At 35.7% G+C, this 14,445-nt stretch overlaps 1 protein-coding gene across 1 annotated transcript; it reads left to right on the forward strand.

Annotated features, from left to right (window-relative positions):
• The first annotated feature begins 270 nt into the window (after nucleotides 1-270).
• On the forward strand, nucleotides 271-12,056 carry eIF1A (eukaryotic translation initiation factor 1A). Its single transcript, XM_089243822.1, has 6 exons — nucleotides 271-487; nucleotides 4,275-4,358; nucleotides 7,636-7,739; nucleotides 8,534-8,666; nucleotides 9,439-9,533; nucleotides 11,609-12,056. Exons 1-6 carry the CDS (start codon nucleotides 472-474, stop codon nucleotides 11,612-11,614), a joined length of 438 nt encoding a protein of 145 aa, XP_089099948.1. The 5' UTR covers nucleotides 271-471; the 3' UTR covers nucleotides 11,615-12,056.
• Nucleotides 12,057-14,445: the final 2,389 nt, after the last annotated feature.

Genomic DNA, 14,445 nt, shown 5'->3' on the forward strand with positions numbered 1-14,445 from the left:
ACATCAAGAGGAAGACGTCTAGTAACCCTTTTCGATACATATGCACACTTCCGGCCCAACTATATCGGTAGTAAATTGCTCGATGGTGAAAGATCTGAGTTGCGTTCTGTTTGAAAAAAAAAGAAAAACAGAGAGAGAAAGTTTCATCAAATGATCCTCCAAAAATAACGTGTTACGTCATCAGCAACATCTTCCCAGTGAAAAATGACAAAGGGGCCACATGCTGATGTGAAGTAAACAATTTTCTCGAATTCCGCATCTTTCCTCCTCCATTCCGTGCTCCCATTTAATGCGACTCTGCTATGTGAATTGACATATTGCGTTTTGAGTTGAACTTTTCATTCAGAGATATAGTGTCACAAGCGAGGGAATCCGAGTCATTTTCTTCCACCAAATTTCAGCGAATCTTTTTAACCCAGCGTCGATATCTTTCATCCATTCTCGGCGAATTCAAATCGCAGTTGATTGACCATGCCTAAAAACAAGGGTTTGGAATTTTGTTTACTTCGAATATTCGATATAAATATGTATATATTTATTGTTACATTTAATTTAATACATTCGTGCAATGCTGAGAACTCTCTGTGTGTTGTTGAATTCTCTATCCATCCCACCTCTTGTTTTGATTTCACCCCCTATACCTTCCTTTTTTTTCATTTTAACATGAGTTTTTGGGGAAATTTTATTTCCACATGAATGATACTGCCCAAGATACACACACAATAACCAGGACCGTCCTAAGAGCATCATGGTGCCCCCGGGCCAAGTGATTTTTCTGAGGCCCTACCTAGCAAATTCTCAATAAATTTTAACTTGTAATTTTTCCTGAGGCCTCCCTCTTCTCTCGAGGCCCCGGTGGGTCACATGAATTAGGATGGCGCTGACAATAGCAGCTCTATAAAGGACCCCCCTGTAGCAACAGTTCTTCCAGGTCCAGTGACTGTCAATTACCACTTAATGGGGGTAATCAGGAATCAAAGCGATAGAGTTGATGCAGACCAACTTAAACAGGATTGCAGCATGGGCAAATGAATGGAGCATGACGTTTAGCGTTGATAAGTGCATGGTTGCTCATTTTGGTTCGAACAACCCACGGTTCTCTTACGAGGTGAATGGTGTCACTATACCGCGGATGCAACACTAGCGTTGATAAGTGCATGGTTGCTCATTTTGGTTCGAACAACCCACGGTTCTCTTACGAGGTGAATGGTGTCACTATACCGCGGATGCAACACTAGGGTCACCGATTTGGGAATTCTCATTGATGTGTGGCTTGGATTTTCTGAACATTGTTCATTGGTGGTCAAAAAAGCGAATAGAATGCTTGGTGTCATTTTCAAAAAGGTCTCTTCGCGTTCTCTAAAGTAATTCTTCTGCTTTTTCGAGGCTTAGTTTGTCCGGGACTGGAGTATGCTGTAAGGTTTTTGAGACCATACCTACAGTGGGACATAGACTTGGTTGAAGGGGTGCAGAGAAGAGCTACGTGTGTCCTTATTGGCACACAGGGCTTGAGTTATGAAGAGACTTCATTTTTTGAATATGTTTACATTGGATGAACGCAGATGTCGAGGAGATATGATCAAAGTATTTCAAATTTTCAACGGGATGGATAAGATGGACCATGAACTTTTAGTACACAGCCAATCGACTGCTTTTACAAGGGGACACCAGTATCGATTGGTAAGGGACAATGCGAGGTTATGGTGCCGCAGGGAATTTTTCTCTAATAGGGTTATTAAATGGAATAGCTTACCCTTAGAGGTAGTTAATTGTAACACAATTGACACATTTAAAAAGAAATACGATAAAAATGTTGGGGTAAATCGATAAGCTATCCATACTTAGAATAAGACAACCATAAATACATTATGGGCATTGTATAGTATTTTATGTGTATATATTGTTTATAATTTTTGTGATGGTGTTTTTAATTGGATTGCTGTATTTTTGAAATATATGACGTCCATATTTATTATGGGCATCTTTTTCTCAGCTACCTCGTTGGACATTTTTCCTGTTGTGGCGTTGTATTTGTATTTATTTCAGGACCAAATATTTGGGAACCACTATTACTATTATTTAACCTTGTATACATGCCATTCACGGTTATTTCTCCACTTTGCATAATTGCAATCGAATTGGTACATGTCAGAATGTACATGTATGTTTTGAACGTAATGTGAAGATTGTTTGTGTAATGTATGTTATGTGTAGTGTCGCCATCTGGGATCAATGTTTTAAACTACGAGTGAAGTGAAATAATTGTATAGTTGTAGTCTTGTTGCTCTCTGTGGTGAGACTTTTTAACAGGGAGATTGAGGAGCAAAAGCGAGCCAAAGTTTGTGAATGACCATTGAACCAGGTATTCAATGCATGACCCGCAGTTGTCCTTCAAGCTCTTTGGAAACATTTAGTAGTCCATAAACCATATCAAAATAGGCCCAAGCTGTGTCGAAGGTTGAAGGCACCTGCTGGACTGCAACTAGGGGAGAGCACGTGGGTCTGGTGCCCGAGGCGCTAGACCAAAGGGACCGAATTTCACCCTTTAACCTCACCTTGGTATTTCAAGGGGGAGGGAAGATGTCAAAATGTGTACTCGCTCCCACTGACAAAGCATTTAGTCGCTGTCCTGGGCGCTTGTCATAGTGTCATATAGTTACATTACTGCAGGTGCTTTTAACCTTTCACACAGATTGGACCACATTTGATATTTCAATGTGGCTTGTGGGCCACAAGATATTACCAAAGAGCTTGGAGGGCCACTACTGTAAGCCATGCGTTGAAGGCCAGACTCATGTCCAGCCTTTTGGTGCAATAGTTATTCACAAATATAAGGTCATTAACACACAACCTCCTGACTTTGTGTGTTTGAAAGGGGAGAGTCAGAGTGTCCCTTTTTAATTTGAAATACACTGCATGAGGGCGACTCAATATTATAATGTGGATGTTTCTCCTCTGATGTGCGAGCTTCAAGTTCTGTCTTAGGTTTTTTCTGAGCCATTTTATTTTGGTCATATCTTGATTTATAGCTGTCGTTTTTTTTTTTTTTTTTGTTGAAATGTCTATCATTAACTTTCTATTCAGAATAAAATTTGAGCTTGGGAATATTCTTTTTAATTTTGGGAACCAGAAGTTTTAGTCAATCTGCTGCATGTCGACCCCCGTAAAACAGTATTTTGAAAATATTTATATAATATTTTTAAGTCTAAAATTGTGATTCTCCCAATGTGGGGCAGTTTGATTTTTAATGAGATGGGGAAGTATACGAGTTTGCCTATGAGAGCTTGTGGAACCTTCCGAACTCCATTTTTTTATATCAGTTCAAATTTTTGATTTTTAAACAATTTATTGATTTCTTTCATTTTTCTCTTTCAGTGAAAGGGCTTTGACTAAGGGTTCTTAATGTTCTGTGTTCAATGGAAAATTTGTACCAGTAAGATAAAGTACATGGACCCCATGTAGGCCTACTCTTAAAATGATAAAAAATAAAGGATAGGCCTATGAACTCCTTTACAAAATATTATTCTGTATATGGCACTAAAAATGCTGAGTCAATTATGAGCGAGGACTTAACTGGGCTTTTAGGCTGTGATCTATTTCTTTTCGATGCTGTATCTTGCAGCAGTGACGGGCATCTATCTTCAGAGGCGGGTCAGGTTTTACAGAGTGTGATGAGGTGTCCTTTTTTATCAACTTTCTAAGCTTCACTTGCTATACATTGTTGTCCTCTGTGATCAATAGTACCAGACTCGCCTCTGAAGGTGCCCGTCACAGCTGCAGATGAAACATTGGAAAGAAATGGCAGACTATAGCCCGGTAAGTCCTTATTCTCAACGAGACGCTGGACAATGATTGAGTTAATTGTTTTTCTGTCTGAAACGGACAAACTCACTGACTTTCCCCTCTCCAAAGACCTATGATTAAGAACCCACTGTGTTTTTGACTAAGTAAAAGTAGACAAATGGAAGAGTAGCAGAGACCGCATGTGTTGAAATTTAAGGTGGAAAAGCAAAAAAGTATTCTTACATTGAAAACTTTGCTATGGCTATGAAGTTCCACTGGGAGAAAGGAGGTACCCTTGTCCAAATTACGGGAAGGGGGGGGGGAGAATCAGGATTTCAAGGATGCTTTAGTGGGCCTTAACCTAAAAAAGGTTGGGAACCACTGATCTAAAGCATGTGCTTAATGATGTGTCACGTCTAAACTTTGGAATTATAATGTATTTCTTGTTTTGATAAGATTAAGTTTAATGAGCATTTAATCTTGAAATATAGGAAAGGGAGGTAAAAACAGGCGCAGGGGAAAGAATGAAAATGAAGCCGAAAAGAGGGAGTTGGTCTTCAAAGAAGATGGACAAGGTTTGTATTGTTTTATTCACATTTTGTTACGCCCAACTTTGGTGTTTTTATATTTTTATAGATCAAAATTTTAGCTGGACAGATCCCTGGTGGATTTCACTAAACACAGAAATTTTATCTATTTTGTTGTTTGAAACAGCTTTTATTTCAGTATTTTAAAAAGATTCAGGAAGAGGAATGACCATTCCATTTTTCTTTTGGACCAAGAAGCTGTGCCAAATATGTATTAAAGGCAGGCAAGTGGTCTACTGGGCTCAACTCATTGAAGATACCCCTGACCTAGGAGACTTCAATAAAGCAGAATTGGGACATCTAGCCCATTCTCACCAAATATTTTATAACTAGCAGTTCACAAAGTTTGTGTGAAACTTCAGCTCAATAAAGTTCTTTGACATTATAACCAGAAACCGGAAATAAGTAATTTTTCTGTTGTGTGTCAACACAAAAAAAAAAACAACAATGTAGGTTTACCTGCATTGAAACTTTCATTCGACATTTCCATTGGTTAATATATCTAAGAATCAGTGGTACAGTGGATCAAATGTTATCCTCCTCCAAGGAAGTTATGTTTTTGGGCATTTTTAAACATCTGATCAACCTAATCTTTCAGTATGTAATACCATTGATCGCACTTCAGTTTTCATCATAGAGCAAGTCTTTAGCATAATAATTAGCATTAAATGTTTGAATGCTTCATGTTCACTGTAAGGCATAGTTTGCCCCTCTCAAATGGATATCAATTATTCCGTAATATAATATCCAATTAAGCAGGGAATCTGATTCTGCAGAGAATAATTACTTTGCTGTTTCATACTGTGGTATCATTGATTTTCATTGAAAAAATATATATACTGTATATATATGATTAACATATTATCCGAGCGGAAATATATTAGAGCAGAATGAATCAAATATAAAATTTTAAGTTTAATATTCATAGTAACATACAAATATCAGCTCCAAAGGCAGCTATACTACAATATAAACTGAAGAGCCAAAAAAACTGGTACAGGCATGCGTATGCAAATAAAGAGATGGAACCAATCAGAATACGGCGCTGCGGTCGCTATATAACACAACAAGTGTCTGGCATAGTTGTTAGATCGGTTACTGCTGCTACAATGGCAGGTTATCAAGATTTGAGTGAGTTTGAACGTGGTGTTATAGTCGGCGCACAAGAGATGGGACATATCTCCGAGGTAGCGATGAAATTTGGAGTTTCACGTACGACCATTTTACAAGTGTACCGTGAATATCGGGAATCTGCTAAAAAATTAAATCTACGACATCGCTGCGGCCGGAAAAAGATCATGCAAGAACGGGACTGACGAGAATCATTAAACGTGACAGATGTGCAACCCTTCCGCAAATTCTACGACTTTCTTTGCCGCCTGGCAGTCGAGTGGTTAGGGAACTAGCTTCTCACTGTGCAGGTCTGGGTTCGAATCCCGGTTCGGGCATGGATGTTTACTAACACTAACAAATTCCCTGGACGGATCATGCTGATCCCTTGGGAATACGTGGGGATCACGTTATTTAAAAAAAAAAAAAAAAAAAAAAAAAAAATTGCTGCAGATTTCAATGTCGGGCCATCAACAAGTGTCAGCGTGCGAACCATTCAACGAAACATCATCGATATGGGCTTTCGGAGCCGAAGGCCCACTCGTGTACCCTTGATGACTGCACGACACAAAGCTTTACGCCTCGCCTGGGCCCGACAACACCGACATTGGACTGTTGAGGACTGGAAACACGTTGCCTGGTCTGACGAGTCTCGGTTCCAATTGTTTCGAGTTGATGGACGTGTACGGGTATGGAGACAACCTCATGAATCCATGGACCCTACATGTCAACGGGGGACTGTTCAAGCTGGTGGAGGCTCTGTGATGGTATGGGGCGTGTGCAGTTGGCGTGATATGGGACCCCTGATACGTTTAGATACGACTCTGACAGGTGACAGGTACGTAAGCATCCTGTCTGATCACCTGCACACATTCATGTTCATTGTGCATTCCGACGGACTTGGACAATTTCAGCAGGAGAATGCGACACCCCACACGTCCAGAATTGCTACAAAGTGGCTCCAGGAACACTCTTCTGACTTTAGACACTTCCGCTGGCCACCTAAATCCCCACACATGAACATTATTGAACATATCTGGGATGCCTTGCAACGTGCTGTTCAGAAGAGATCTCCACCCCCTCTTACTCCTATGGATTTATGGACAGCCCTGCAGGATTCATGGTGTCAATTACCTCCATCACTACTTCAGACATTAGTCGAGTCTATGCCACGTCGTGTTGCGGCACTTCTGCAGGCACGCGGGGGGCCCTTCACGATATTAGGCAGGTCCACCAGTTTTATTGGCTCTTCAGTGTATATAGTGATATATATAATTGGACGAAATTAGTTAAAAAAGCAAATTAGCCCAATGCTGAGGGAGAAAATCAAAATTTTCGGATATTTCGTCTGGTTTTTGCCTAATCATGGAGAGGTTGATTGACATATTTTTGGCTTTTCAGCATAAAAACCATTGCAATAGAAATTGGTCGACACTGTCAAAATTAGATGTTCTCTTCTGTTTTCTTATCAAGAGCTTTAGTTTTTTTGCAAATCTTCAATTTCATCCACATTTTTTTGTGATATACCAGAGCTTGAGAAATTCAGTGCGTTTTTGGCAATTTAAGTTTTGAGTTTTTATATTATTGCATTCAAAATTTTCAGTTTGTTTCATAAACAACTTCTTTCTTTCTGTCATTTTTTTTTAATTTTAAGACATTGTAATGAAGCCATGGCATTTGTGTAAATTTTTAAAGATCTTTTATTTGGAAAGTTAGCACCTTCTATGGGCTAAACAAAAAATAAAATAATTAAATTCACTGAAAATAACTTTGACATTATGCAACAATTTTGGATTCTTCATAATTTTTTTCCTGTTAGCATATTTTACGGAATTCACACATAATTACAATCACATCATTTAAATTTCACATATTTTACTCAATGTTTCGGCCAATAAAAATATTATATAGACCCCCTTACATAGTGATGTGTGTTTATAGTTGTCACATGAATTCCAATACTCGATTAAGTGGAGGAAAGTTCTAGAAATTATCACAAAGCTTTCAACTTTAACATTGTCACTATGGGAGAAATTTTGGTTCCAAAGGATTTTATTAATATAACAGATTTCAGCTTTGTTATCGAGTTATGCACACTAAAAACTCCTTTGTAATAAAAGAAATTAATTTTTTATAACTTTGATTAATTATGTAGAATATGCACAAGTGATCAAGATGCTTGGCAATGGCAGGCTCGAGGCAATGTGTTTTGATGGGGCAAAGAGGCTGTGCCATATTCGAGGAAAGCTCAGGAAAAAGGTAATGGATTTGTAATTGAATAAATTGATTCAATATCTGCAAAAATCTATGCAAGGATATATAATTCTTTCTCAGTTGGGGATTTTTTTCTTCCCTCCATAAGATTACAGCCTAGGAGTCTAGCTTCAGTGATAAACTTTGTGTACTTTTTATATACCTGTTAAAATATTAATTGAGCTAGGGTTTTATGCCCGAGAACCCATGACTTGAAAAATCGCAAAATCTATCAAAAAATATTTAAAATTTTCCAAGATATCTGCCCCTTTCTATATTGATAGATTGGCTGACATGAATTCTAAAAATTTTGTGTTATCCTGACCGTAATTTAACAACAATGTATAGAAAATTTTAGGTGTCAATCCCAATTTTTTAGTCACCATGATGACTTGGTGCCTGGGATTTTTTCATCCCTGCTAAAAACACAACGGTGCCATGAAGTGGTTAAAAGAATTCTGAATTTTGCAGGTTTTTAACTAATTTGTGATGTATTTTTTAGGGCTTAAGTCTCCTCTATCCCTTAATAATTTCTGAAGATCTCGCTCTGTTATTCATATGAAGATTTCAACAACTGGCTGATGTGAAGATGAATTTGGGAAAGAAAATTCAATCAAACCCACTTCCTCTCGCATGCTGAGTGAGCGCTCGCTTCAAATTCATCTTCACATCAGCCAGTTGTTAAAATCTTTGCACACTAATAATTTGTTTTGTAATGAAGCGCTGTGTCATAGATTTAAAGGCACATTTTTACTGTTTCAAATATATCTTGCCAATAATTAACTTATTCTATTTTGAAGGTTTGGATCAATCAGGGCGATATTATCCTGATCGGGTTGAGGGAATACCAAGATGCCAAGGCTGACGTGATTCTGAAATACAATCCTGATGAGGCTCGAAACCTGAAAACTTATGGAGAACTTCCTGAGCATGGTAATGCTTTGTTATGAATATGACAACTATCGAATCTGCTTTGCATGTGTTGTGTTTGAGACTTGATTTTCCTTTTGGACTTCATATTTCCTCAGGGATAATCACTTTGATTGTGCATGTTTTATAATTTACATGGCTATGGATTGAAAGAGAGACTTGAAATGTTTTAAATTCATACATATAATCTTATTTTGTCTAGACCAGTGAGCGGTTCTCAACCGTCGCTCTGCTGAGCCCTTAGTGCTCCATGTGAATGTCAGGCTCCGCTGCCACTCGAGGAAAAAAACCAGTAAATTTGAAAACAAATATTATAAATATTTTTAAATAATGAAAATAAGTCAGTGACTTTGAGTAAATAAAAATAGGCCTACAGGGCTCCAACATAGAAATTATGTACTAGAAAGGGCTCTATGGGTTGAAAAGGTTGAGAACTGCTGGTCTAGACAGTCACATGTTAATAGGTTTCATGTTTGTTGTATGCAAAATCTGAAAACAAATTAATCATTCATCAGTATCAGTGATTTTTAGCCTTTTTTTTTTTACCAGACTGCATCCTCAATGAATCTTAATCAGAATTCATGCACCTCCCGTAATCTATTCAAGTTATATTGAAGCAATAACTTGTATCGCTGAGTATTTTTAAGCCTGCAAGTGTGAGATTGCTTTCTCATACAACTGGTTAAGAACCACTGATCTATACTTTGAGCATTGCATTTGCTTTATATATAAAATATATATATGTATATATATATATAATTTTGAAAACTTGCAGCCAAGATCAATGACACCGTCAACTTTGGTGAAGAAGAGGAAGATGACAACATCATTGAGTTTGATGAAGTCAGTGGAGATGAAGACATCGATAATGTAAGCATATTCAAAATTTGCACACTATTCCTGGAATTTAAAGGACGGTATTTAATGTCACTCATTTTCAATTTTTGACATTGTTCATGGATATCGTGGGACGGGTTTAATAATGATTGGGGAGCAATGGAATGTTTGTTTGTGCCGCAGCAGATAAATTGTGTGATAAGTTTTTTTAATCAAGTCAATCATACCCATGCAAAGAGAGCTTCATTGAGCAATTTGGTAATGGTTAGGAACGTGACATTGCACTTTAAATAGAAAACAATTCTCCCTGGAACGAAAATAAATGTGTTCTGGACAAAGCTCTTATTTGTCAAAACACTGTTAAACATGGTTACCTGAAAATATCACAAGTGTGTGAGAATAATCTGGTATGCTCCATATCGGTCATTGCTGTGGTATTCCTAACTCTTGAATTTGTGGGATAGGGGATAGAAATAAGTGAAAAATTTTACACTGCCCCAGCACCTCAATGAACATTCTTTGTGTTGCCTTCCCTAGGTGACTTCTGCGCTATTTTGGAGCCATTCAGTGGCTCTTTGATTCATTGAACTTTACTGCTATAGTTAGACTTTTTATTTTTGTTATTTATTACTTATTACATTCACTGATTTATTTTCTTGAAGTGACTTTAAGTTATCAATCTAGCGTAAGTTGAGAATTGCTGGACTAAACCGGGATCGTATTTGTGTATGATTTTATTTTAAAAAGGAGTAATGGTAGCTGACATAAGTTGTATGGAACTTGATGTAATACATCATATTGGTAGTGTACCTGTCAAATAAGTGGATATATAATATAAGTGGATATATAATAATATATATATATAATATAAGTGGATATATAATAATATATATATATATAATATAAGTGGATATATAATAATATATATATATAATATAAGTGGATATATAAAATAAGTTTAAATCAGTATTTTTAGTTCAGAATTGAGAAGCTTAGTTTCAAAAGAAAGCATTTCCACTTTTGTTAAATTTTGCGAAAGAAAAAATATATTTCCCTGGATTATGTTCTCTTTACAAAAGTAGAAAATAGCTCAACAGGTAGCACATAGGAATGGTAGAAGAATATTAAAATACTATGTTTCTTGATCAACATTCAAGGGAGTTATCTACATTTGTTTTTTGGGAATGTTTTATTTCGGAAGGAAATTGGGAAATATTGTCTTTTTATTTAGATTAAAGCTGGTTAAGTCTGAAAAATGAGAAATTATGTTGCCTGTTAATTGCAGATCTTAGCCCAGGAAGATACCCTTACTGCCCTCTCATTAACATAAGAAACATGAGCATTCTCCAGTGGAACCTCCCATAATGGATACCTCTACTAATGGACAATTTTTTGAATTATGTGGATGGGGCTCAGTGTATTTTAATATCCATTAATAGACACTCCTTGTTAGCAGACAAAACTTTAGGTTCCATGGGCAACGTTATCAAGAGGTTCTACCAAAACATACTGAAGTGAATGAACAAGGTGGATAATTGATTTAATTTTGTGTAATTTTTACCAAAAATATTTCAATTGGGGGGTAAACCCTTGTTCCATAATCCAACACAGCTCGTCCCAAAGATTCAAAAATCGTGGAAAAATGTATTTTAGAAAAAAGTGGAAATGTTCCCATTTGAAATGCTCCAATTGACATTGCTTCAGCATGTAAACAACTGTGGTAAAACAATGAATTTGATAAAAAGATGATATGCATTGATTCCTTTAAGTTCTATGAGAATTACCAAACACTGTATCTGAGCTATTAGGCATAATATGTTAGAAAAAATGAGGGATTTTCAATTAACACATGCTTAAAAATTTTACCAATTATAGATAGAATCATAATCATACATGCTATATATAATGATAGTCTAACAAAGAACAATCAACATGCTTGTTTTCCCCAAAGGAAAGATTAGTATTTTTTCTCCTTTTTACACTGCGTTATTAATTTTTGGTAAAACTTCCGGAGGAAAAAAGACCCTTACTTAAAGAATATGTATTGAGATGAGTTTTGAACATTAATTTTTAGTTAATGAGTCATAATTTTCCCTTTTTTGTTCCAGATCTAATTGCCGATCAACCTTGTATATCCGTGAGGGTGTATATCAAGAGAAAGACTGAAAATAGTTACTTCCATCTGGCAGTGTTCTTTTCACTGTGTTCATTCAGTTTCATGTATTAAAGGTTTTTTGGTTGATGTTTGTAAAGAAAAAAAAGATTTCTTCAATATATTATGGATATAAAATCGATATTGTATGATCGCAGTGTAAGCGTATACAGAATAAAAAAAAAAAATTCAAATTTAAAATTCATTTATGCATATTGGATGTTCTGTATTAGAGATGTGTATACACATAGGAAATTTTATTTTTTAAGGAATTCTATCCTGCTCATGATCATATCGTAGATTGGCAGATAAACAAAAAAATCAAAATGTGAACTTACTGAAACAAAATTTCCAGAATAATTAAAGTTATTGATCAGTGTTGAAAAATTTGCGCTGAAGCAAAATTCAAGTTGTTTCTCATTTGTTTGTTAGTATTGCTTAGGCATAGTGGTTAAAATCAGATATTTGTGAAGGTATGTTAATTTCTTTCATGCTTTCAGTGAAGTCTTATTAGGCGTTTTAAAAGTTTGTCAATTTGAGTAAAAAATTTTAAGTGATTAGACAATAGAATCGCAATTTTTTTTTTTTATTTCCCTCAAACAAAACATTGAAATTATTTCGATTAAAGGAATCCATAATTTTCAGTGTTTTTTTAAATGTCAAAGGATGACACATTGGACAGTTTTTCTTTCTGCTAGGCAAGTGTTTTTCTCTTCATGTATTCAACATTATTGTATGCACTTACACAACCTTATCTTGAAAATTTGTATAATTTATGGCACAAAAGAGTGTTTTACCTAATTTTTAGCTTGTGTATTTAATAAGTAACAGTTATTCAAAATATTTTAATTGAAATATAATTTATTTCACTAAAGTCCGTGGTGGTTTTTGTATATGAGTTGGCATTTTAATTTTGTTGTTGTCGTGATATTGTTGGAGGAAAATATTTTGAGTGCGTATATTATTACTATAGGTTTTTTTAAAATAAACTTTCAAATGAAAAATGCTCTTTTCTCTAAGTGTCAGATTTAACCTTTAATTATAGATTGGAATTGCATGTAATTTTTGATAAATTTTTCTTTACTTATCTAAGAATGGGTTCTTATACATAATCCAATTTACTAGTTTTCCAAGCACATATTTGGTATTCCTGGGTGGGTGAGAGGAGCAGTCTCGAGTTCAATGTTTATTTTGCGTAAATAAATGTTTAATTTCTCTGTATTTCGCTCCGTGCCCCATGTCTTGCATAGGATTTTAAGATCTCTGATTCTTTCTCCATATTCACCTATGCTTTCACAATCATTTGGTATGTCTGATAATCCATATATATAAAATATCTCCTGAATGATTCATCATCACGAAGCCGAAACCACTGAAGTTATGAAATGAAATTTGGTCAGTAGTTTTATTTTATGACATAATGGCTCGCTAAGAAGGGGCTTTTCGAAATTCGCCTCCTAAAGGGGGTAATATAAATGGATTCAAAGGTTATACAGAGAAATAATGGTGAGCCGAAACCACTCTGGTGCAATATTTATGAAATTCGGTCAGTTTTATTTCATGACAGACTTGCTAAGCAGGGTTTTTTTTCTAAAATTCGACCCATAAAAGGTTACACAAAAAATTTTGTCCAGGTGAAACCGGTGAAGCTATCCATATGAACTTTAGTCAGTTTTATTTGATGTTAAGGCTCACCAAGAGTTTTTTTTTTTAAAATTCGTGCCCGTAATGGTCATGAGGGACTCAAAGGTTAGATAGGACAATTGCTGAGCCGAAATCGCCAAAGCTTTAAATATGAAATTCGGTCAGTATTATTTTTTAATGTTAAAACTTGCTTAAAAAATTATGGTTTTTCTAAATTCATACAGTAAGGGGGACATAGGGAAGGGTTTAAAAGTTTTTTAGGGCAAATTATTGCTGAGACCTAACTGCTGGAAGCTATAAATATGAAATTCGTTCAGTATTATTTTACAGAAACTTGCCAAGACGGGATTTCTTGAAATGTAACACACAAGGGGGGTCACAAGGGATTCAAATGTTATTGGAATCGTCACCAAGCAATTTTCAGATTTCCAAATCCACGTGCCAAATCACATTTATCAAACCAAGCTTAAAAATTGACTGCCATATTATTGATTGCTCTGAAAACACCCTTGTATAAGGCTAGTCATCCACTGAAAGCTACCATGTGCAATAACATGTCACCTGTATACACTGAAGTGCCAAAAGTCATGGGGTACCCCCCTCTTAATATTGCTGCACGATATTAAGAGGTATCCCATGACTTCGCACTTCAGTGTATATATATGCAAAACTATTACAGCATTTTAGCATACATGTTGCTTAAGACTTATCGCTTGCAGTAGCTTCCAGTGGATGACCAACCTAATGTAAATATAATTACTAACAAATTTAAAATGCACCACTCATATCGTCTGCTGCAAAGCACGTATATGCAAATTTTCCTTTTTGTAATCATCTGGTTAAATACCACATTTTGTTAAGTTTTTCCTGAAACACGAATGTGTATCCTTATTGAAATTTATTCACTTCCAAAATAATGAAGAAAAAGTTTTAAATTTTTATAATTAAGATATTTATATATAAAAATAACTTGAGGAAAAATTATCCAAATAACTTGAACTCAGGTACGTCATTCATGTTGCAAGGGGTTGCATAGTTATTAAGATGAAAATGTTAATTTATTATATGGATACCATGTCCTTAAAAACTCAATTAGAAAATTGTTGCCCTGTCTCTCCTTAGGTGAACAAAAAACATTCCACGTTTGTA

The sequence above is a fragment of the Pholcus phalangioides genome, unplaced genomic scaffold (genome assembly GCF_987345545.1).
Source record: "Pholcus phalangioides strain wild (caught in Gottingen) unplaced genomic scaffold, Ppha-v1.0 ptg000015l_1, whole genome shotgun sequence".
In the NCBI taxonomy this organism is placed as follows: Eukaryota; Metazoa; Arthropoda; class Arachnida; order Araneae; family Pholcidae; genus Pholcus; species Pholcus phalangioides.

Bases quoted from the DNA above. Each gene is read 5' to 3' on its own strand.
- eIF1A (XM_089243822.1), top strand. The intron at 4,359-7,635 runs GTTTGTATTGTT...TTAATTATGTAG, and splicing joins CTTCAAAGAAGATGGACAAG to AATATGCACAAGTGATCAAG. The intron at 8,667-9,438 runs GTAATGCTTTGT...GAAAACTTGCAG, and splicing joins TGGAGAACTTCCTGAGCATG to CCAAGATCAATGACACCGTC.